Source organism: Diaporthe amygdali (genome assembly GCF_026229845.1).
Source record: "Diaporthe amygdali strain CAA958 chromosome Unknown NODE_10_length_1141467_cov_65_626103, whole genome shotgun sequence".
In the NCBI taxonomy this organism is placed as follows: Eukaryota; Fungi; Ascomycota; class Sordariomycetes; order Diaporthales; family Diaporthaceae; genus Diaporthe; species Diaporthe amygdali.
This window is the reverse complement of record NW_026517030.1, coordinates 29239-53114: the sequence shown is the minus strand read 5'-3', so window position 1 is coordinate 53114 and position 23876 is coordinate 29239. Positions and strand designations below refer to the sequence as shown.

The 23876-nt window shown below is 53.5% G+C and overlaps 9 protein-coding genes across 9 annotated transcripts; 4 read left to right on the top strand and 5 right to left on the bottom strand.

Annotated features, from left to right (window-relative positions):
- Positions 1-2138: 2138 nt before the first annotated feature.
- J7T55_008987 (uncharacterized protein) lies at positions 2139-4714 on the top strand (the record flags this gene model as incomplete). The annotated part of the gene is made up of 2 exons (XM_053141904.1): positions 2139-3604; positions 3670-4714. 2 exons carry the CDS (start codon positions 2139-2141, stop codon positions 4712-4714), a joined length of 2511 nt encoding a protein of 836 aa, XP_052994828.1.
- A 1174-nt stretch (positions 4715-5888) lies between these two features.
- J7T55_008986 (feruloyl esterase a) lies at positions 5889-7030 on the top strand (the record flags this gene model as incomplete). Its single annotated transcript, XM_053141903.1, has 3 exons — positions 5889-6364; positions 6494-6666; positions 6792-7030. 3 exons carry the CDS (start codon positions 5889-5891, stop codon positions 7028-7030), a joined length of 888 nt encoding a protein of 295 aa, XP_052994827.1.
- A 284-nt stretch (positions 7031-7314) lies between these two features.
- Positions 7315-8457, bottom strand: J7T55_008985 (uncharacterized protein; the record flags this gene model as incomplete). Its single annotated transcript, XM_053141902.1, has 3 exons — positions 7315-7906; positions 7988-8105; positions 8163-8457. The coding sequence occupies 3 exons, from the start codon at positions 8455-8457 to the stop codon at positions 7315-7317; spliced, it is 1005 nt and encodes a 334-aa protein (XP_052994826.1).
- A 582-nt stretch (positions 8458-9039) lies between these two features.
- J7T55_008984 (uncharacterized protein) lies at positions 9040-11422 on the bottom strand (the record flags this gene model as incomplete). The annotated part of the gene is made up of 2 exons (XM_053141901.1): positions 9040-11231; positions 11299-11422. 2 exons carry the CDS (start codon positions 11420-11422, stop codon positions 9040-9042), a joined length of 2316 nt encoding a protein of 771 aa, XP_052994825.1.
- A 1057-nt stretch (positions 11423-12479) lies between these two features.
- On the bottom strand, positions 12480-13293 carry J7T55_008983 (glycoside hydrolase family 61 protein; the record flags this gene model as incomplete). The annotated part of the gene is made up of 3 exons (XM_053141900.1): positions 12480-12727; positions 12788-13030; positions 13089-13293. The coding sequence occupies 3 exons, from the start codon at positions 13291-13293 to the stop codon at positions 12480-12482; spliced, it is 696 nt and encodes a 231-aa protein (XP_052994824.1).
- A 1618-nt stretch (positions 13294-14911) lies between these two features.
- On the bottom strand, positions 14912-16423 carry J7T55_008982 (uncharacterized protein; the record flags this gene model as incomplete). Its single annotated transcript, XM_053141899.1, has 4 exons — positions 14912-14984; positions 15060-15252; positions 15358-15919; positions 15989-16423. The coding sequence occupies 4 exons, from the start codon at positions 16421-16423 to the stop codon at positions 14912-14914; spliced, it is 1263 nt and encodes a 420-aa protein (XP_052994823.1).
- Positions 16424-17417: 994 nt separating this feature from the next.
- J7T55_008981 (uncharacterized protein) lies at positions 17418-18422 on the top strand (the record flags this gene model as incomplete). The annotated part of the gene is made up of 1 exon (XM_053141898.1): positions 17418-18422. One exon carries the CDS (start codon positions 17418-17420, stop codon positions 18420-18422), a length of 1005 nt encoding a protein of 334 aa, XP_052994822.1.
- A 439-nt stretch (positions 18423-18861) lies between these two features.
- J7T55_008980 (uncharacterized protein) lies at positions 18862-20115 on the bottom strand (the record flags this gene model as incomplete). Its single annotated transcript, XM_053141897.1, has 1 exon — positions 18862-20115. One exon carries the CDS (start codon positions 20113-20115, stop codon positions 18862-18864), a length of 1254 nt encoding a protein of 417 aa, XP_052994821.1.
- Positions 20116-21243: 1128 nt separating this feature from the next.
- On the top strand, positions 21244-22239 carry J7T55_008979 (rnase h domain protein; the record flags this gene model as incomplete). The annotated part of the gene is made up of 1 exon (XM_053141895.1): positions 21244-22239. One exon carries the CDS (start codon positions 21244-21246, stop codon positions 22237-22239), a length of 996 nt encoding a protein of 331 aa, XP_052994820.1.
- Positions 22240-23876: the final 1637 nt, after the last annotated feature.

Genomic DNA, 23876 nt, shown 5'->3' with positions numbered 1-23876 from the left:
GAAGTAAGATGCCCGTTACCGCTTTCAGTCAGGGCAGCAGCTGAATTTTGCTGATAACGTTGGTTCACTAGCCTTGTAATAAGACTTGAGCTTCCGGATTCCTCTAGTGCCCTGGGCCTGCGTGCATGGCATGAAGTGGGATCGACAAGACTTGCGTCCTCTACCTACTTCAGACTCATTGCCGTTAGCCTGCGACATCCAACCATCTATTCCGTGCGAGCTAAAGAAGTTCAGGGACAGTGGCAGTTGGAAAAAGGGGTGGTGGCCAGTCGAGGCCGTCTAAGACCTGCACCAAACTGTCTGTTCTCTTTTTTTCTTCTTTTTTCTTCTCTCGCCTCCCATTACCGAATTGGGATGGGAGCAGTCTGATACTCGCAGCGACATGACTCTGCAACGCCAATTGATGATTTTTTTCTTGCTGTTTCTTTTTCCGAAATGCCTGCCGAGATGCTGATTGTTTGTCGATCTCGAAGAGTCGAAACATGACAAGACTGTGGCACTGATGCCCTGTCTGTCTGTCTGTCACTCGCTCAGTAGGAAGGAACAAAGCCCAGAATGAGGCCAGCATACAGAATGTGATCAGTCTCAGTCTTGCAAAATCCAAGGAGCAAGGGGAGTAGGTAAGGTCTACAGCACAAAGGAGTAAAAATAGGAATTGAGCAGAATCAGGGGTCTCAGGCTGACATGTTGGTACCAAATTCTCCATTTGGAATGCTCAGCTTAATAGACCCCCCCTTAGCCTCTGCCCTCCCTCCCTCGAGTTTCACCTAACCCTTGGATCCCTTGAATCCCTTGGATCCCTTTCTGGTCCTGGGCCCCCTTTAGCGTCAGGACCCTGTGGCTAGCGTGTTGTCTCGCCCCGCTCTGCCCGTCAGGCCCGTCTGCCCTTTTCAGAATCCAGCCCTCCAGGTCGGTTGTTGCCCCCCCTGCCCCTGCCCACATTTGCCTAATCCTTCCCAGATTGGATAGTGCAGTTGCGCAATGGCAGTCCACATGTGATGAGCAGCAGTTAGCCAGCTCCGTCAGCCTGCCAGTTCTGTCTCTCACGCTTGGGCTGGGTGCTGGCTGGCTGGCTGGCTGGCTGGCAAGGTCCAGAGGCAACGAGAGCCAGAGACCAGAGCCGGAGTCAGTCCTGCCCCCCTGCCCACACCCACCCCCCTGTACCCCTGATCGGGGGCGGTCAGTGCAGGGGAATGGCACGTCAGATGCAGGCGCGAATAATAGCAATGTCGCAGTGGCAGTGGCCATAGGCGTAAGCTACTTTGCTGGCTGTCGCTTGAGAGACGAGACAAGACCGCATGCATCTTTTCGATGTTTTCCTAGCGTCAACACAACGTCGTTGCTGTCGTCTGTCCGTCCGCCTGTCTGTGTTGCCGGCTGTCTCGTCTCAGCATCTTCTTCTCTTCTTTTCGAGAGCGAAGCAGTGCGCAGCAATCGCAACGCATCGCATTGCATCGCACTGCATTGCATCACATCACCTCTTGTCACCGTCCAATGCTTCTTTCCCTCCCTGCCACTGCTTTCTTTTGTCGCCTCTGTTCCTGGTCCTGGTCCTGTTCCTGTTCCTGTTCCTGATTTGCGTGTCCCTGGCCTGTCTTGATCACTACCAACAACATCGTCACTCCCTCATTTCCCCCCGCCACGACCACACGGCCACACGACCACGCACAGCAGCGAGTGGCTCGCACGTAACCGAGATAGCCTGGCCGTCGAGTCGCCCGGTCGATTGTCCGTGCCCATCTAGTCATCGTCTCGCACCGCCTTGTATCGCATCGCATTGCGCCTCGCCTCGCCTCGCATCGCCTCGCATCATCTCGTGTCGTGCCGTGCGCGGATCGTGTTGCGTCTTGTTTTGTTTAGTTCTTGGTATTTGTGTCGTGTGTCGTGTCGTTTCTGCCCATCTTTTGGACTGCATTCGCGACTTATTTCATACCGACGTCGGTCTTCACTCCCAGTCGCAGCAATTGGCCGAATTCCAGGTTAAAGATTGAAGAGTGAAAGACGGACCCAACAACCGCTCTTTCCTCGATTGAAGCCATAACACAGCCAGTACACACACCACACCACACCACAGTACAGCATCGCACATACCCACTTCCGGCCATTGCTTGCGTCGGCCCCCCGACTCACCCAACAGCATGGCGTCTCCCTCCGCTCGCCGAATCTTCCCAATCTCCGACTGGGCTCCAGCCCACGAGGCCTTGTACCTAGAAGCCGACAACGACTCGTCCATCGACACCCTCCCTTTCCCCCCCAAGCCACGACAGTCCTCCTACACGCCCTCTCCCTCGTCTTCCTCGTGCTGCGCGCCCCTCCCTCGACGTAGTCACACCACAAAACAACACCGAAGCATGTCGTTGCCCTGGCGGCCCAAGTCTCAGATCATCTCGCCCAGTGACATCGAGGCCAAGTTCCCCGACTTCTCCCTTGATCGCACCCAGACGGCCGCCCAACTGGCCACCACACACTCTGGCTCTGCCTCTGGCTTAGGGTCAGTCTCGGGTTCTGGCTCTGGATTTGTTGAATACGAGAGCACATCATCAGACCTCCCAGGTGCCGTCAAGGGAAAGGGTAAGGGTAGGATCAGTGGCATCTTCAGACGCGCGTCTGTCTCCCTCAAGGGCCTGGTGCACCGTCGAACCTCCATCGCTACAGACACCTTCGAAGATCCCCGCGAGACAACCCGACACCAGCAGCGATCGAGCCACGCCCCTTCGCACTCATACCACCACATCCAGACCACTCCAGCCTCGCCCCAGGCAGGCTCCTCCTCTCCCTCCCGAGCAGGCGCACAGCAGTCTCGTCCGACAACAAGCCACGGCATCAATGCGACGTGGCACCGCCTGCGACAGGCTACTAGTTTCCGACAATCTCGTGTCCTGTACGGCGACTTCACAATGCACGGCCACGAAGTCCCCTACCAGCCCCAAGACGACCTCCCTTACTCCGTCCCAAGGCCCGGCGTGGGCGGCGAGCCGCCTGTCATACCCCGGCATGGAGGTTCGGGCGCACGAGCTGCCGCCGCTGCCTGGCAGCACGACATGTTTCCCACTGTGCACCCGGTGGGACGAGCCGACATGCCAGTCTTGAAGAACAAGCGATTGACCCTCGATTCGACCCAGACCGATCGGGAAAGTGGCATTGGCATCGCTGTGACCAGCCACGACTCCGAGGCTGGTGACCTGCAGGATCTGGACATGGTGACGTCCGACGGGGCACAGGTCCTTTATGGCTGTGCTCCAGAGATCAGCAGGATTGACTTTATCGACAGGTTGCCTGCAGAATTGGCGATTCAAGTGCTGGCCCATCTAGACGCGGCGGATCTGGCCAGGTCAAGTCTAGTCTCTAGGCCCTGGCAGGAGATGGTATCCTCCCAGCACATCTGGAGGGAGTCTTACCTTCGTGAGAAGACCGGCACGTATGCTACAAGCAGTCCCGTGCAGCCAGGCTCAGGACTAGGCGTGCCGGCTATCCAACCGAACATCAATTGGAAGGACGCGTACAGGGTCACCGAGGAGCTGGGCCAGAGATGGAAGCGGGGGCAGGCCACGTCGATCTATCTTAACGGGCACTCGGACAGCATATATTGCTTGCAATTTGATGAGTATGGCTCACCTTCCTTCCGTGGTGCCCCGGAGTACTGTTTTATATCTGACTATTTCTGAACAGGCAAAAAATCATTACCGGTTCCCGCGACAAGACGATCCGCATCTGGGACATGCATACCCTGGCGTGTAAGCTGGTCATCGGTCCTCCCGAGGTTGTGAAGGACAACGCTTTGCTCTACGATGAGGATGGCAATCCAACACACTCAGCGACCCATGAGCCGCATACGGGAGCGGACGCCGAGCAGAACCGCACGACTTCCGTTCCAACCACCGTCTCTTTCCAGACCCACCACAAGGCATCCATTCTCTGCCTTCAGTACGACGACAACATCCTCGTCACTGGCAGCTCCGACGCCTCATGCATCGTGTACGACGTCAACGGCGGGTACCGTCCTGTGCGACGTCTGCGCCATCACACTGCTGCCGTGCTTGACCTTTGCTTTGACGACAAGCACATCGTGACCTGCTCCAAGGATATCAGCATCTGCGTATGGGATCGGGAGACGGGTCAGCTCCTGAAACAACTCAGAGGACACAGCGGGCCAGTCAATGCGGTGCAGATGCGCGGCAACACGGTTGTTTCCTGCAGCGGGGACTTCCGCGTCAAGCTGTGGAACATTGACACCGGCAAGCAGATCCGAGAGTTCCAAGGCCACACCAAGGGTTTGGCATGCAGCCAGTTCAGCGAGGACGGGAGATACGTGGCCAGCGCTGGTAATGACAAGGTGATTCGTATCTGGGACGCAAACACGGGCGAATGCCTCCGGGAAATGAAGGCTCACGAGAGCTTGGTGCGGTCCCTGCACATAGATAGTGTTTCGGGACGACTCATCTCCGGCTCCTATGATACCGACATCAAGGTGTTCGATATGGAGACGGGCCGTCAATTGCTGGACTTTCCTAGGTGGCATGCCAGTTGGGTGTTGAGCGCCAAATCCGACTACCGCAGGATCGTGTCTACTGGACAAGATCCGAAGATCTTGGTCATGGACTTTGGTGCCGGCATCCAGGGGATCGACATGCTCGAGAGTGACTCGGCCAACAGGGTCGCGATGGAGGAGAGCAAGGTGGTCGCTGACGTTCAAGAGGACGGCGGCTACATCTGAGGGTGAGGTTGGATCATTGGGATTGAGGCTGCCGTGATGTACGCACGTCTTCTCAGCTGCAAGCACTTTCGCATCCCGATGCGTCGAAATCCGCCCTCAACAACACCAACGAAGTCGAAGTGTTCATCGCCATCAAGCAGCATTGAACACTACTATTATTCTTTCCATAGGTCCATACCATCACCGCAACACAAGACGGAGCTTCACAAGGCTTGGTGGGGAGATCGGTCGCGCAGCGTGGCGTCGAATTTGGTACTCGTTGCTTCCTGCCCCACCAGGGCGGGAGCAACATGGCTAGAGAAGCTTTCTTGGGATGGATAATCTGATTAGGATGCTGAGTATGGCATTATTATCATCCATTCCCATCTTGCTCCATTACCTTTTTATCGGCCGGCTGGCAAGCGGCCAAAATGTTTAGGAGCTTGGGAAGAAGTTATTTGCATAGCGAGCGGCGGGCTACTTGCTTCAATTGTATGCTTGTTACATCCTTTTGTGAGCATATAGATCAAAAACATTTAAAGAAGTCCCCGGGATTTGAGAGCCTTGCATGTCTTGCCCCTTGTGTCGACGTCTTCCCACCGGCGAGGGATGCGATTGGAGCTTGGCATTCCGACTTACACGAGCCACTATGATCGGATGGCAGCACCATGCATCTCTAGACCAGCATTCTTCATGGTTATGACACCTATCAACTTGTTTATGCTTTTTACCCAGCCCCTCGGTGCATGGGCTCGCCGTGAAATTTGAGCCTCGGCCAAAACGTTTCGAACCTCTCTCCACGTGCTAACTCCACAGTGCCGCCCGTTGCAGGTTGCCTAAACGGGCTTGCGCCCATGTAATTGGTGGTATATCCCGTCGAGCAGATGGGATGTCTCGAATATGGACAGGGATTGGGGGGAAGAGCAATAGAAAGAAAGAGCAGGCAGGCCGAGGGAAAGGAGCTTTGGGAAATAGCAACGAACATGGAGGAGTCTCTAGAGATGAGGGATATAGGCCGATCGGCGAAGAGATGACGCATGACGCTCTGCTAAGGTCTACGTATATGACCTTCATCGACCTTCCCATTATCTGAAATTGAGACGATGTGCAATTGTAAGGAATGCCAGTCTTCTTCCCACAGACCAACGAACGCTAGAACCAGACCAACTCGCGGCGTAAACGCAGACTAGCAACAATGAAGGCCTCCATTCCCACACTCACTACCGCCCTCGTGGCCACATGCGCCCTCTGGGCCCCAGCCCTCAGCGATATAACACAAGGCGTCACCCCGGAACTCTTCGCCCGCCTGGACCGCCTGGCCCTGCTGTCCATGAACGTCTACACGGGGGCGTTGTGTGCACCGCCCTTCGGCCTCACCCGCGCCGGCTTCATCAACGAGACGACCTACGACATCCAGGGCCAGGTACTACGCGACGACGCCGCGCGCGAGGCCGTCGTCGTGTTCCGCGGCACCGCCAGCGACAAAAACTTCCAGGTCGACGTCAACATCACGCTCGCACCGTTCGAGACCGCCGCCGCCAACTGCCCCGGCTGCCAGGTCCACGGAGGGTTTTACCTCGCCTGGACCGCGGCGCGGGAGCAGGTCCTGGGGCTGGTTCAGGGGGTGCTGAGTGCGTTCCCTGGGTATGGTGTTGTTATCACGGGGCATAGGTATGTTGGGAGTTCTCTTTCCTACGGTTCTGCTTTGTTTCTTTATTCTATGTGGTTGCCGGAGCAGCCTGCTTTGCGCTGGACTATGTTCCGTCACAATTTGCTCACAAATCTTCACTTACTGCGCAGTCTCGGCGGCTCTATGGCCTCACTGGCTGCTACACAGTTTCAGCCGCTGTTCCCTAATTTGACGGTATATACCTACGGTGAGCCTCGGACAGGTGATGCGATGTACGTCCAGGCAGTGGAGACCAACTTCCTCGCATCGAGTCCTCTTACAACGAGGTACTTTCGCTCCACTCGTAAGCATATTTCCTTTTCCCGGTAATCGTCAATGCGATACTTTCCGAGGAGGTTTTTGGAACATCGAGGCAGATATCTAGTGTCCATTATAAGTGGCTGATTTCACACCCGTTCCTGCACGTAGACGAAGACGACGGCGTCCCTAATTTCCCGGGCGTGAGCGATGGATATCAGTCCTCGACTCGCAACTCGTTCTGGCAGCGGGACCCCGTGGGCGCCAACAACACGTTTGTGTGTACGAGCACTAGCGACTTCCAGACACAGAGGCAGTGTGGTGAAGGGAGAAATGGATCCGGCATCAACCAAGCGCATCTAACGTACTTTGGGCACCCGCTTAACGTGAACGGCCCATGTCCGCCGTAGGGGGCAGGCTGGCCGGGAACAAAATGTAGCATAGTGGGAAGCTGAACCAACAGGCGGGGGTGCATAGTAACAAGAGATGCGACTAACGGACCTAGTAGTATATGCTCGGAAATCGGAAAGATGCACATGCATGTAAATATCAATCATTGTTATTTACGCATGCGCGGTGAAATAGACAGATATAGGCAAAATCAAGGCGAAGTTTCTTAAGCTTTAGCTCATAAATTCCAAATTTTTAGATATACATGCCTCACTTGTATATACAGAAGACAGTGGGACTACAACTACAGATATTTAGCCGAGATAGCATCGTACTCTGCCTGAGTCACCGGCGTCACAGACCCATGCTTCAAGCCCGAGGGGAACCCGCTCGTGCTCGAGCTAGACCACGACCCTCCCGCGATGTCCGACGTCTCAAAGGGCCTGTACTGTGTGTAGTCGTCCAGCAGCAGGTGATACAAGCCCGGTGTGACGTTGTCCGCGTACGCCGCGGGGCCTTCAGCTGGGCTCAGGCTGCTGACATATCCCGGGATCCGCGTCCACGTGCCAAACAGCCCGCCTGTTGTGGTCTCCTGGTATACCTGATTGACGGTCTCGTTCTTCAGGAACCGGGCGTACGCACCGCTCGTGCCCAAATACTGGAATTCTTGGTCGATGAGTGGTGTGTCTGCTAGCGCGAGGTAGTCCGACGGCGCGCTGAAAGTCTCGAAGTCCGCGGTCGTGGCGTAGCGGATCCTGTCCAGGGTGGCGGTGCCGGTGTGGGCGGTGTCGGACTCGGCGTAGTGGCGTGCGGACCAGAAGACGTAGAAGAGACCGTCCCCGGTATTGTAGACGGCCGATGGCGCCCATACCATTCCTGCTGTTGCGCTGTCCACACTGTGTTCGGAGTGACGATTAGCCTATGCGAACACACAAGACAGGTCGTTGTGGAACGGCGTTCTCGCTTCGACTACTTACGTTCTGAGTGAAGGCTCAGACCAGTCCACGAGGTTTGTCGAACTCCATACCACAATCCCGCGGCTTCCTGTCCTCGTAGCTGCGTCCCACGAGAACCCATCGGCGTTGATGTCGAGATCTGCCAGATTTATTTATTAGCGTCTGGCATTGCCTGGTGAAGTTGGAGAGGACTTACCGGTGGCAATGAGATAATATTGAGACCGGTCATCATTCGTTGTCAGGAAGATATCCCTGACGCCCTTCGTGCCGACTGTTGACGCGAGGATGGGCTCGCCACTATTCAAGAAGGTGAAGCTCGAGGGACTGTTCCCATTAGAAAGGTACTGTTGAACTTGAGGCCTAGCATCGGAAAAAGTCGAGATAAGGTATCCAACGTAGCTGGCAGCCTGTCGTGTCTTGAGCGCTGTCGGGCTGGCGACTACGCCGAGCGCTGCTGAAGCAGCAGTGACGAGTAGCGTGAACGCGTGCATGTTGGAGCACTGACTTGGCCAAGAACAAAACGAAATCCTTTATTTCCCTGAGCTGGAAAGATGTGGTATTACTACGGATATTCCCTATAATACAAACATTGTCGGAAAACGCAGCTTTATAGGCGAGTAAGATTGGGACTGACGCATGAGTGTTCCTTCGTTTGGTGTAATTGTTCATCGCGAACTTCATCCCGAAGCGGCTCTTGGGTGATCTACATGGGTACGCGTAGTTAGCCCTAAGCGTCCCAATCGGCTCGAGCCTGGGTTGGAGTTACTCATGCCAAGAGCGCTTCGACTTGGGGCGATTCAGTGCTTGTGGCGTCCCGGTGTAATTACGTCCGTCCATTCAGACTTTGAGTTGTGAAGAATTACTTGGAACTCTCTATATGCTGAATTATGTGCATTGCGTGTATTACACCAGTAGTGCCTGCGCACTTGGACTACGCAATCGCATAGTCGCTGGATCACAGCAGACAGCACTTGTGAACATCGACCTGTTTGCACGAATCCGGCCAAGCCCGGTTTCCTGAATGTAGAGTTAACGACAATGTAGTCGGATTCACGTATTACTTGATTACAGAATTACTCGATCGTAAATGATCCCTTCAGCGGCAGATCCCGAGAACTTCTTCCAACATAGATACCGTACTCTCCTCTCGCCAGCCTCCACTGCTGGTTCTCCACGTCCCAGACACTCAGATCCCTCCTCGTCAGCTCAAACACAGCCCGCCTGCTCTGGCTCGGAGCCAGAGGGCCGACCCGCTTGAAGCCCCGGAGCTGTCTTATTGGTGTGTCCTCAACGGGGATGCTGACGTACAACTGCGCAATATCGGCACCGTCAACGCTGCCCGAATTCTCAACGGTGGCCTTGACCACGGCAATAGGGTCCCACAGCTCGGGGTGGCCGCCTTGCACAATAGCAATTTCTGGGTCCGGGAACTCAGAAAAGCTCTCGTTCGCGGCCTTGCCAAAGAGTGAAGTAGTCAAATCGCTGTACTCGAACGTGGTGTAACTCAGGCCAAAGCCAAACTCGAACTGAGGCTCAATGTCTTCCTGGTCGAACTTGCGATAGTCGATGAACAGACCCTCGCTGAAATTTGTAGCAGGAAAGTACTCATCGGTAACGGTCGAGTTCAGGACGTCGCCGTAATCAGTCTCGTTCTTAGCGACGGTGTAAGGAAGACGACCACTGGGGTTGATGTCACCGTAGAGCACGGAAACGAGTGACCGGCCTGTCTCTTGGCCGGGCAGACCGGCGAACAGAACGGCTGTGACATTTGGGTGGTCGATCCACTCGTCAACCACGCGAACACCGGTAGAATGAAGGACGACAATGGTGCTGCTGCAATTGGCGGCAGTGTTCTTCACGAGGTTGTCGCTGAACTCATCTTTCAGCGTCAGTCTGTCGAAGGACTCGGAGGCGTAAGCGTTGATGAATACCAGGCAGTGCTCAGCGTTGGAATATGCCGGAGACGGGTTCTCGGACCAGAAGTCCCACCGAAGGGTGCCTCGGTCCTTGCGGATGCGCTCGGAAATAGCCATAAAGGGATCGATAATATAAGATGGTGTACTGCCGCCAGAACCACCACCCGTAATCAGAGTCCCGTTGAAGGTTTCCCATCCAAAATTGACCTCGTAACCTCCACCATATCGCGATGGGTTTTGCCAAGCTTCGGACTTGATAGTGGCGTCGTAGCCGTAGATATTGAGGAATTTGGGGCTCTTGAAGGGTAGTGTGCCGTTAACGTTCTTCACCAGCACGGTTCCGGCAGCTCCAATCTCGTGGATCAGCTCAGTATGGTCCCATGCTTGCGCGTTAATTGCAAAGTGCTTCTGCGTGCTGGAGTAGACCGAGGGACTGGGAAAGGTGTTTTCTTGTCGGAGGTAGAAGAAGCTGGCCAGCGTTCGTGTGACCATATCATCAAGCCGAGCGGTGCTGACAGAGCCGTTCTTGACAGCCTCAGTGAGGTTGTTGCCCCAGTAGCCGCCGTCCGGCATTACGATATCGAGTCCGGCATTAGCGCTAGAGACGCCAGACTCGTGCGCCCCCCAATCGCTCACGACGAAACCCTCGAAACCGAGCTCAGTCTTTAAAACGCCGTTGAGGAGCTTCGAGTTCTGGCAGACGTAGGATTGGTTGACGCGATTATATCCGCACATCAGAGCCCCTGCTCCCTCGCGCAAGGAGTCCATGAAAGGGAACGCATATAGTTCGTGGAGCGTCCTATCGTCAACGTTGGCGCTGATAGCAGCACCAGCGGGACCTGCGATACGTCGATATTCTTGCTCGTTGAGCAGCCAATGCTTTGGTGTAGCAATGACGCCGGCATCTTGGATGCCCTTGGTGATCTTGCCCATCCCCACGCCGGCAAGATAAGGGTCATTCGACAGACCCTCCCAATTTCGGCCACCGCGGACTGTACGACCAAGAGGACCAGCAACGGGGCCAAGAGCTACATTAATGCCCTTGGCGTAGTACTGCTCGCCCAGAGCGCGGCCGTACTTCTCCATGAGCCCTTGGTCGAAGGTAGCAGCAACGTGAATACCCGCCGGAAAGGCAGAGACAAATTCCTGTCCTCGGATTCCATCAGGGGCATCTGCGAAGCAAAGCGCCGGGATGTCGAGACGGGCCACGCTACCGGTGTTACCAACACACGCGCCAGTGAAGCCGCGGGTGATGTTGCTCTTCTCTTCTAGGGTCATCTGAGCCACGAGAGCTCTAGCTCGCTTATAGGCAGTGGACCACTTGGGGCTGGTCTTTCCGCCTCCGACCGCTGCGATCGAGTGTCAGTGATTTGCACGGTCGAATACAGTCAGTTCAAGAAGCAATTATGAGCTCACGTGAAGGGTAGACCGGTGGGCTGAGGCCATAGTATGGTACCTCTGAAGGCGGCGAGGTGTTGTTGGTCTGGCTCACGACAACGCCAGCCGTCACGGCGGCGAGCAAAGCAGATTGGACCTTCATGTTGTCGAGCTCGGGGAGAGGATGGAGCCGTGGGGTAAGAAGCTTCGACTCGACGAAGAACCAAGAGATGTTTGGAGCCTCATATAACAATTGGGTTTGATCACTAGACTCCGGTGACGGCGACCTGAACTCTCACCGTGGCCTGCCCTTGCTAGTATCGGGTGAGGCTCCATAACGAACCCCCTCATCCGTGATGAGAATGACGCGATAGTCAGTGTGCCTCCACACAACCAACATCGTGGTACCTGGTGTTCCGGAAGATACCCGGCACTTGTGCTGCAGGTTCAATTTCTTGGTCACTGCTACAGTGAGCTGAGGAGCTGGTTTGGTCGGGATTTGGAGTGGAGACTTGATGGTTCATTATCGTTGCCCAGACTTACGGGCCGACTGGGGTGGGAACCTGAACGCGGAGAGAGGCCAGGATGATGCGGGGTGAAAGCGCAACTCCAGTAGAAGGGACGAACTCGCGCGATTCAGTCCACTTTTGTCTGCTCATCACTTGATCATCAGACTCTGTCAAGTCTTTTTCTCCGACCTCAGCAGTTACCAGACCGACGGGTCCGGGCATTTGGCAGAATTAGTTGACTCCAAGTCCGCGAGGCCCAGTGACTTCAGGGGTCTGCTTCTGGGGAAGTAATCGTCATTGGCCAGGATAGAGTGGGCAAGTGGCAGAGGAAAGTGACGGGGTTTGGGCAGACCGGCGGTGACACCGGTGACGGGAGTTCAGAAGGAATGTTGCATTGAGTCTGGGGAAATTGTGTCATCGCCCAAGTCTTCCACTTGCATTCAAAATCACCCGGTAAGCACTTCGGTAACCTTTCCCAGCGACTTGTAGTTTGAAGGTGCACAAGTCTATGCACATAGTATTTCCGTGTCAACGAAAGTCCAAGTCTGTGTATACCCACCACCGTGAAGACAATCATGCTCGGTAGCTAAAGGCGAAAATTTGGTCTAGAGTGTTCTATGTGTAGTCGAAAATATGTACAAATTCAGAAGGCAATATTCATTCGATCGTCTGGAGCACCGCTGATCCATGCTCCCTTGCGTGACAGAGACCTCAACCAGTGTACACAGCGGGTCCCACGCTGGTGTACTTAAAGTTAGAGTCGTAAATCGAGGTCGAGAACAACGCATCGCTGGTCTTGTATGCCCCTGGGAACTTGACGCCAGCAGGGTTGGTGGAACCGCCACCAGTGACATTTATTTGAAAGCACGAAACGTAGGGCTGGGGTTGTCCGGCGCCGGCATGAAGGGCGATGGCCTCAGCACGGACCAGATAATTTCCTGGCGCGATACTGGCGGGGACTTTGAGAGTGTCAGCAGTGGTTTCTTCATTGTGCGCATAAGGGAGAAGACTAAGCCTACCAGTGAAAGCCCTTTTGCCACAGTTCGCGTTGAGAATCTCTGTTCCCCACGATGCAGTCGTCCCGGTGTACCCATCCTCGGCAACCTTGAAGAAGCTTGCCTGTGAGCCGTCGGCTGTCTTCGCGTCGCTGACCTTGGCCATATACACCATCACAGGGCCATAGTGGTTTCCTCCGAGGGCTTGATTGCTGCACGATCGATCTCCTGGCTGCTGATGCATCTCGACTGTGAGAGGGGACCCAGCTGCAGGGTTCGTTAATATTTTGCCTCAAAACTCTAGTGATACGAGGGTCAGACCAACCTTTGACTTCGCAAATTCCAGAAGAGGCCGCAGGGCTTCGGCCGCAAGCCATTGTGGCATCGGTAACGCTAACGATAGGAGAGTTGTCTTTGACGGTCCGCACACAGGTCCCTGCTTTGTCCTCAGTCCCGACCCAAAGCTCTTGCCATGTAGCGTGTGCTGTGACTGAAGTCACAGCAGCAAGGAGAACAAGTCCGAACTTCATTTTCAAGGATGTGTCGAGTCACGAGTGAAATGTTTGCAAGTGAAATCAGGAGGCTGTCGAGAAGAGGAGATGAGTTCTCGTGAAAATCACTCGGATTCGAAGTGTATATAAACTACGGGAATTCATGCTTTTAAGGCCGGCTGTTTCGAACCAAATCTTTCCCGCACCAAGGAGGTCGAGACTAGATCATGAATGGCTGTGCTGTGGGCGGCCACAGTCTAAGCATGAAGGCATCCAGTTCATCCGTCCAAGAATCCTAGATTAGCCGGTGTTAAATAAACAATGTAAACTGTCTTGGCAACGGCAGCACTACCGAACCACGGGCCCGCAGGAGGCACAGATCGTCATGCCGAGAGCGTCATCGCCAATGAGCGCGGCGCAGACAGAGCCAAGCTTTTCTTACACATTGCACTACCCTGTGCATGATTTGGGAACCGGCGCGAGGTCTCCGAGAAACCATTCAACAGTGATTTCTGATGGATCAATTGGTCAGTTCACGGTAATAAGGTCTCCGTGGACAAGGCTGGCCTGAATCATGGGTTCCAGGTTGCCTTTCCATAGATTGGCTGTTTGATACCCTACGCAGTCAGATGAGGAGGCCTAATCTGAAGACCTACTGGACAAGTAGAGCCGAGGCGGAAGCCAGGCGATTGTGCGCAGACATTCACCCAGATTTGATCGAGATCATGGAACAGTTTGCTATGAGAGAATTCGTGATCGGCCATTTCGTAGCGATTGAAACGAGCTTTGATCAAACATCAAATACGAATAATAAGGGTCCTTTCGCCGAACAGTAGCTTATGTGATAGATCTTGCCAAACAGCTCAGCCGACGACCGAATAAATGTCTGCTGGGAATGGCCGGACCGTGCTCTGTTGAACCGTTGGCGTTTGTTTCGCGTGCTTTTAAGACGCCCACGAGCATTTTCATATTACATCCCATACAGATAGATGCCGGCTTTGAGAAAGCTCATGATGTCTCAATTTGGGATACTGGATCACATAGTGCCGCTACCACGCGTTCAGGGACTTTATTGGATGAATTAAGCATTTCCGCGCTGTCGACCAGTGTTCAGACGCAAATCGGCCTGGTTCGTCTGGTGCGCCATCTTCTGTCACATTGATCTGCCGGGAACGCTCTCCGGGAAAATAAATAGTATGCCTTAATCGCTCAGATCACTTCCAGATAAGACCGAACCAAGCTTTGGACAAGATTTGCAAAGCGAAGGATGAGCATTCCCATCTATTTTAAGTTATCTGACACCCGCATGAGCCAGATCTCGGGACGCTCGGCATCATCGAAATACCCTATGTGATCGATTGACATGGAGCAGTGTCCAGAAAATCAGGCATGCGTATGACATTGGCTGGAATCATCTTTTAATCGGTCCTTCTCCTAATCAACTTGATCTTTTGGTCACGGGCCGCCTTTGCGATCACTCTGAGACTGGCTGGGCTCAACAAGTCTCGCCGGCGTGAGCAGAGGATATCCGACATTCAGAGAGCCAGATGCATTGGTGATAAGTCAGTTTCCGTCTTCTATTGATCATCCACGGAATATTTTTCCACGCTCACAGTTTGCGCGGCCACTTTTAGTCCCGAGTCATTTTTCCGACACACTACGTCCTCGCGCGTTTGTGAGGGGGTTGCTCCAGCTCCCAATCATATGGTTTTCGGCCGTAGACAACATATCTTCGCACAGATCATTAGCGACGCCTAGTAGGTGAATAAAAGGAGGGTGGGGTAGATCAGGAGGGTTTATCTCACATCGGGAAGAAGAAATGCAGCCGGGAATCCGTGATGTCTGTTTTGGCTTTTTCAACGAGGTCTTCAATATCATCCGGCTCCATGCCCAATTTTCTAAAGAGCTTCCAGCCAAATCCACGGAGTGCCCTGTGGGAGTTTATCATCTGCCAGTAGCCGAGTGACTTGAATTTAGCTTCGTCTGGCCACGGGTTGCCTGAGAATGGTCAGCAACTCGATGGGCCTTTCGCTGTTGATCCAAAGTAGAGAAATAAAGAAAATCACTCCAAGCTGAATTGGAGAGAGTCTTGTGTGGGCTCACCTGGAACGGGTCCAACATCCTCCACAACGTCCAGAAAACCGGCCTCAACTAACATTTCCTTGTACTTGCTAGGTATATCAAGGTCTCGACCAATGGCTTCACCAGCCTGAAGAATGAGTTGAGAGAACCTTTCTATATGTGAGCCATGGGCCGTCCCATCTGTACACATGAGCTTGAACACAGCGTCCTGCAACTCGATCCAACCTCCGGGTTCTAGGTTATCATAGCATTTTGTGAACAGCGCTCGGTAATCGTCAAAGCATGTGTGAACCATTCGCAGATGTATGTAGTCAAACACAACCGGAAGAGTCCACTCGTCGAGCTCCGCGTCTTCTTTGATGAATGAGCAATTGGGAGGCCCTTCGGGCTGGATCAGGCTGAGGTCTGTCCCGATCACATTTGAATCCGGGAACTTCTTTGCCATTTGTATAGCCCAGATGCCGGTTCCAGTCGCAACATCCAGGACATTCTTTGGCGGCAGCTGTATGGGTGCTTTGAAAAGGGCATCATCCATGTGAACTTGCCACAGTTTATGCTGCAGGTCGAGGCGATCTTGTTCTGCCTGCAAGAACTTTTGTCAGCGGTATGGTCCTAAACATATCCGCCGCGGAGGCGCAATTTCACTACACACCGCATCGTTCGGCAAGTAGTATCTGCCCTCATGATAATTATGATATGTTCGTCCATTCTCCTCGTCCAACACCGCATCGGGCTCAGCGATGGACGCTCCGCTTGGGGCTCGCTGCAGCTCTTCAGGAACCGGTTTCTGGGCATGGAGTATAAAACCATTGAAATCTAAGGCCGGGACAGATTGGGCTATCTCCTCGGTGAACGGTTCAAACTGGGCATTGGCACTCCCAGCTCCGAATAGTGGTGTCTGGCCTGCCGGATTGCTCAAGATCTCGTTTGGCAGGATGGCGCCGCCATGTGCGCCACTTGGTGTAGCCTCGGAATTAGCAATTGCATGCACGCTTCCGGCTTCAATTTGCTCTTGACCGTGGGCCGAGGCTCCAATCCCCGGTTGTGGCTGGCCGAAGGGCAAGCCGCCTGCATTATTGTCATCCATTGCTGCAGCTCCAAGATGTGGTGGGAGGTCTGCGGGCCCAAGAGTCCAAACCGGCTGGCCGGATGAGATGCGGGCAATCAGGACTCAGGCGAGACGTGGGAGCTGGCGGATTGGTACTAAGAATGGGCATGGCGCCATTCTGCCCATCGGTAAACGGCGTGTCTTCAGCGCTGGGTGTGTCCACAGTGACAAGGAGGCCCATAAAACGCTTGTGGTAAGTGGTGGCTATTGTAAGTAGCCTATCTGCCGGATGCCCACCCGGGCGTCCCGGCTCCCCAAAAGAAACGGTCCCACATGTTCCTCGGGTGAACCCTAAGCGACGCGGTCCGTACATCTCAGATATCTGCTCTCTGGAAAGACATCCGTGTTGCCAGCCTCTGGACATCTAAAAATATCGAGATATATATGCTCTTTATAAGTGTATTCTCCAGTGCATACTTCTGACCAGTGCTATTTTCTTCAGCCCCGCTCGGTTGAGACATGCTCGCGATTAGACGAGAGGGCTGCCCAGGTTTCGAGTGGCTTTTGCCGCCTCAGTGGAGCAGGACTGGGCGCGTCTGTTCCATCAATGCAACTGGACAAGCGCGACGCAACCTCATCAGGAGTGTTTTGCTGTATCGATTCGCTCGGAAGGCTTCCTCAACAGGATGAGAGCGGGCTCTGCTGATGATGTGTTCGTACTGTTGGCGTGCCGCGTGCCTTGGCTGGACCCCTGGTGCCCTGAATGAGATGATACTGTAATCGACCTGGGTACCGCGTGACGTCACCAGGCAGGCTGTGGCGATGGAAACACAACCACGCTGCTCCTCGAGTGGTGGGATTTCAAGTACTGGGGTTCTTCGAATGACACCGTGAACTTGGCAGTACTGTAAAGATAACAGGAACCAGGTACGAGTGTACGAGTATATATGAGCCAGCTCCCAGATTCTGCAAGTTACGCAGCTGCAACAGGGGATATGCAAGGAACGACTTCTGGACCCTCAATATTCTTATCATGAAACGAACAACAGCAACATCAGCCCTCAGGGCCAGCACCCTATTCCTGTCCTTTGCCGGCTCGCGGGCCTCGAATTCTACATCAAAACGAGGCCTCGCCTATCTCGGCGATTCGCACGAGGGCGATGTCGATCTGCTACTCTCTCCCAACTCGGCGATCTCATGGTACTATACCTGGTCAGCCTATCCCGCGTCGAACGTGAACGCGACCCTCAATTTCGTGCCTCTTATACACGGTGTCGACGATGCATCCTCGTCGGACGTTCAAAGCGCCATCAACTCCCTACCGGCAACTTCAACGCACCTGCTTACATTCAATGAACCCGACGGCACGACCTCTAGTGGCGGAAGCTCTATCTCGCCCTCAGACGCAGCAAAGGCATACATTGACAACATCGTGCCACTGCGCACCTCATCCTCAAGAAGCTGGAACATCTCCCACCCCAGCGTGACAGGTTCAGAGAACGGCCTGAACTGGCTGCGGGACTTCACCTCGGCCTGCCGGGATATCGACCCGGACAATGGCTGCCCGACCGACTTTGTAGCTCTGCATTGGTATGGCAATTTCGAGGGCTTGGCGTCCTGGATTGGGACAATAAGAGAATTCTACACGAACTCGTCGTCCAACGGCGCGGCTGACGCCGACAATCTGAAGTTCTGGATCACCGAGATGGCCCTCCCTCAGCAAGACGAGGACGACACAGTGGCGATGATGAACCAGAGTTTGAGTTACTTGGATAGCCTAGACTACATGCAGCATTACGCCTGGTTCGGAGCCTTCCGTCAAGACAACGATGTGAACGGCTTCGTTGGCGACAATGTTGCCTTATTCAACAAACATGGTGCATTGACAGATGCTGGTGCCCTCTACCTAGGTGGTGAAGAGGCCGGGTTCAAGGAGGGTATGAAGGGTATTGCAAGCGGCCTTGGAGGGAGTGGTTTGCTGCGGGCATCACTGCTGGCAGTGTTCGCGGCTGCGATGACCACTATGGCGAACTTTTGATGCCGGGGTCAGTGTGCCCCAAATAGATGTCTTTTATTAGCGTTAAGCTTTAGATATACCCAAACTTATTCCAGCATTATTCAGACTCTTGCCTAGCTCTTCAACACTAGTTCATAGCCGTGCTGTCTTTGACATCTCCTCCTAAGCCCGAGGCTACCGTCCGAAGTTAACTCCAGCCAAGCGACGCTGAATTTCACCACATGCGAGCCGTCAACTAAATGTTTCAAATCGCTGTCTGAAAATGGGGCCTGATGCAAGAAAAGCTTCCTTTCTTTTCCACACATCGGGAAAGTTGAGCCTTGAGCTGATCCCCGTGGCCTTCAGCATTCTAATTGCTCGCCTGTTTCGCAGTTCATCCTCTGTCTGCCAGCACATGAAGAACTTGGCTGCTAGTACATATCTATAGATATCTGAGACCATATTTTTGCCGTGAATTCTGCTATATCACATAAACAAGCCCCTCATTTGGCTGCGCCTTTCCGGCGGCGAGTGAGTCCCACCCTTTTATCACGGCTTCCATGCCGTCCCCCCAGTGTATCTTCAAGCCTTTAATTGAATCCTTCTTGAAAGTGTCCCAAGCCTCTTCGAACTCTCTAAAGTATCGCTCCTCTCCAACCTTTGCAATAGCACGGTCTCGAATGTCGCTGGCATTGATCTGCATAGACTCGTATGTCGGAGCAGAAGACTGGATCTGCTGAAAGCCGGCCAACACGTTGGATGAAGATTCCTCAGAAATTTCCAAGCCACATAGCATCAACAGAACCTCTCTGTGAGTCTTGGACATGGCTTCAGCCCATTTCTGAGCAATGCCACCACGGCCGCCAAAGTCTACCAAGACAACTTTGGCACTATCAGGAATTCCGATCAACACATCGGATGGCTCTTCACTCGTGGAAATTACCTCGTCGTACTCTCCAGTTCCCCTGACAAATTCAAGGGAGTAACTGCTGGCCGCACCAATAACTTTTGCAACTGCTTTCTTCCGGCCATGTCTCAACTCCCGCACGAATGACAATGCAACTTTAGAGCCTGGAGCAAGACAAATTATAGTAGCCCCCTCGATATCCGCCTTTCTTGGACCCCATTCCGCATCGCCCGGCCCAGGGTTGACTGTGTCCTTCGGGTCAGACGTGAAGACGAAGCGGTTGACCAAGTACGCCGTCTCAAACATGATGCGCACAATTGCATCGTAAGCCACGCTTTCCGTCTTGGCTTCAATACTCGAGCGCAGGTTCGGGGGAAAGATGGAGTATCGGTTGTACATTGGGAAGATGTCTTGGCGATAGTCATTCTTGACGAAGACTTGGCCAGGAACCTCGCCCTTTTGCAGTATGAGATCTTGTGGAAGCGTTCCGATTGGCAAGTACCCCCACAGATAGCTGCCCTTCTCCACCGAAGGATGTGTCGAATCCAGCACCTCAGCAAAGCCCCAGCAGTTGATGCGGCCGTACTTGGTAGCATCATTGAACGGTGCCGGCGTCGAGGGTGGAAGAGGATGGATGCCCCACAACTTCATGAGGAACCCAGCCTTCGCATAGGTCATATTGTTCGAAGTGAGAGACATCACCTTCGTCCGGACGCGGACAGAGGAGGGGCCCAGCGGTGCATAAGGGATAGCGTCAGGCAGAGAAAGTAAATGTTGGGTGAAGTACCGCTCTTTTTCGAGCACTTGTATGACGGGAATTTCGAGCATGTTTCTGCGTACGTTTCTATAAAGACTTTGCCAGATGATGGATGGAGGTTCGAGAGCAGGTCTGTCCTGACACGCGAATTGACATGTATTAGACACAGTTATGGTGTGTATCTTGCCGGACTTCCGGTCACCAAGCTTTTGACCTTTCGGTCTGACTGGTTGCAAAAGCTCGCAATCCCTGCCATACGTCAGCTCCACTGCATCCGCGTGGATCCGAGATGGGTTCCTTGTCCGGGCTTCGTGCGATTCAATACTTTTGAGCCTCTGTGGTTATCATGAATAGGCAATGACGGAAGGACGCTTGTCGCTGTGAGCATGTGCCACACCAGCCGCTCGCTCGCAATGGAGCTGAAAACTGCCTGAGCACGCCAATCAGAGGGTTCGGATCGGACTTGTATCAAATGACGAGCGGAGCAGCCCCAGGCATCCAGCATTGTGCGCAGATTGCTCAAAGCCACCTCGTTGGAAGATATGCGGAAACCTTTTCCTCTTGCTGGGCACGCCATGGATGGCCGTCAGTCCTGTGCATGAACCATGTAAGCTCGTGAGATGCGGAGGGGGTGGCAAGCTCGCGAGCTGAGCTAGATGGTGGCGTTTGCGTGCAATGGAATGCAAGATATATTAATTTTCCACCAGAAGAGGCCCAAGCTGTAGTTCAGCCAATCCTAACCGCAGCGTTTGACTTCCTTTGTCTTCTCTACCTCAATAGGTGGAGATTGAATGAAATGCGATATGTGAGAGTTACGTCGCATTCACGCAGATGGTTTGCCGATGCAACCTCGAATGATTGGCTTGTTTAGCCACACTGGCGAATTCGCTTTCGGGGCTCCTGCAAGATGGTAGATCAGAGATATGACTGGCAGGGATGCAGTGTGAAGGATATGGCATATCCATCGATTTGTAGGGTAGGAAATTTGGGTTGGTGGATGCAGGTAGCATTCGTGACCAAGGCCCGTGGCTGACTTTGAAACGGACCATGGCCCCCGGAACCTTGAAGGGTGTCGGGCGTCAATATAAACTTGTCCCACCCCGCCGAAGAAGACGGTGTTTCGCAGCCGTGCCTTGCGTCGACATGATCCAAATCCAGATACCTGTACCAGTCGTGTCGACCTCTTTGATTTTGCAAAGATGAGTGTCAGCACGAAACGCATCAACGTGCCTCCCCAGCTTCTCCTGGACCCAGGAGACGACCAGACCCTGGGAGATGAGGAGGAGCAGCCACGAAAGGTCCTAGACCTTAACGGAAACTTCTCGCTTGCTGATGGCCTCAAAAACCTGCCGAAGACCTTCATGCTCCATCCGGACAGGGGCACAGACCTCTCGAGCGTGATACTCGTCCAACCCGTGCCGGGAATCGAGGCTGTGAAACGCACTCGCCAGAGGATGGGCAGCGGAGAAGCTGGTATCTGGACGGCGACTCACTTTCACCCTTGGTCATCAGCCGGCTCTGCCCTTTCGCCAACACGAGCCATCGCGGCCCCTCCCAAGGATTTCTTCAAGTCTTTCCCCATCAACACCTCAGTCAACGGCCTCTGCCGCTGGCGCTACTGCATTCGCCGACGCTTTGCCCCCCAAGTATGCGGCATTAAAACCATGTGCATATTTGCCGATGGCGCTTGCCAGGATGTTGGGAAGCCGTCTGCAAGAGGCGGCTGTGGCTTTGTCTACGGTGCAGGCAGCGCGAGCACCATTTCGTTCCCACTGGAGAAACGCGGCCCGGACGGAAAGCACTACCCGCCCACCAGCATCCGAGCTGAGCTTCGGGCGATAATCGGGGCTTTGGAATTCCGGCCATGGTGGGCAGAAGGTTGGGAGCGCGTCGTGTTAATCATTGACAATGAGATGCTTTCCTATGGTGCCACGGGGTGGCTGCGCCAGTGGGCTGGGAAGGAGAAGTGGAAGACAGCAGATGGGAGAGCCAGGCCGGACCGGGATCTATGGGAGAAGCTTTCGGCATTGATGGGGTCATACGCGGAAAAGGCTTGCGAGATATCTTTCTTTCTGGTGTCGAGAGACATGAACTGGGCAGCGGATCGTGCTGCTTTAGCTGCTACTGAAAAAAGTGCCTATATCGACCAGTATAGGCCTCAGTCTGATAGGGCAGCTTCATGGGTTTTCTCCTAATTAATTTGACATAGCGAGTATCTGATATACCTGTTACACATACTCTGAAGCATGGCCTCATTCACAGATACTATTATTAAGATACAACTATGTGGAATCCCTGGGCTGCATTTGTAGGCAGCCTTGTGGTCAGAATGCGGACCGTATTGCGAATATAAGACCAGTTCACATTGGGTAATATCTTTTCAAAATGCACAAGCCCTTCCTTTTTTCCCCCCTTAAAACAGACTGAAATTGATATAATCATCGTATGACGTAAGGTTCCTCAGTACTATACCTATGGTGGCTCTGAAAATGTCCACGAGCTTGTTACATTAGGTCGACCGTCTAATCACTCTTGTCCATGCATCTGCGGTTTGCACACATAATACAATAAACACTTTACCTTAACATAAAAAGGCATGGGGCCTTATAGACCAGTAAGAAACCACAGTTAATGAAAGTGATTTTGGTGCGATGTCCAGGCCCCTAGGGCACGTAACCCCTGTAATCCTGATCGAGATGACAGCACTGTGGGCCATGCACAGCTTCCGCATAGATTATATAGCTGCGTTGATGTCAAAAGATGTTACACCGTATTATTCAAGCGGAGTCATACGTCGTACGATCCAATCACAGCTGCATACTCTGTGCTTTACATGCTCGTTTATAGCACTTGCGCCCGTCAATGCATACTGACACTACGCCCTTTCCCTGATAAGAGGGAAGACAACTTGAGCAAAGAGACGACGAAGTTTCGCAAGGAAATTTGGTTTCTCAAGACCCTCCCCCCCCCCCCCCCCCCGAAGGTGCTGCAGCAATGCTTATAAGGCGGAAGGGTGCGTCCTTGCAGTCCATCCAAACACGGGGTTTAGCGACAGGTCTTCGTAGCTTGGCTTTTTAGCGACCATATTCATTTTTCACCCGGAGTGCCCAACTCAGACCAGGAGCATTTTCTATTTGACATAGAGACTGTCGTGACGGTGTGTTGTATTCCTTCACCCCTGGGCATTGCGTCACGCATGGCTACAGTTGTGGTTAGTACGGCAGTGTAATATTACACTGTACACTAGCCCTTAAAAGCGGTTTAGTCGGTCTATGCGAACAAATGAGAATACGAACGACTAGTTTGTACGCGAAGCGAGAATTCTGAAAGAGAAGTGCATACTCGTGAACATACCATTCGGAGGTTTCCATGGAGGAAGAAATGCCACTGACTCGCTGCGTTTTCTCAACAAACTTAGAAGGAGCAGCCTCTCTCCCGGATCCCGACAGTGTCGCGGATCGAAGGGAACTAGAGTCATTGATAAAGCTGAAAGGTGAATGCTTCTCTCTGCGTGACGCCATCAAACAACTAGCTGAAGTGCATTGGAAGTGTCTTCTCGACCTTGAGAGCCTCGAGATAATCCGTTTAGAAAAAATTCGTGGAAGCTCCAGCCGGATCTTCGCTAATGACGAGCGCATTCCCTGACGTCGTATTCTATTCTCGGGATGCGCACCAATAAGGCTAATTTCCCCAGATCTCAACTCTCCCCATGGGGTGGGTCACCCGGCACTAGATGGACCAAGCCTGCAACTATCATGGCTAGGATCTGCCCATTGCGGCATGCGACTCCACCGGGTTCCCTGTCCTCCCGTAGCCGCTGCTATATTTCTTC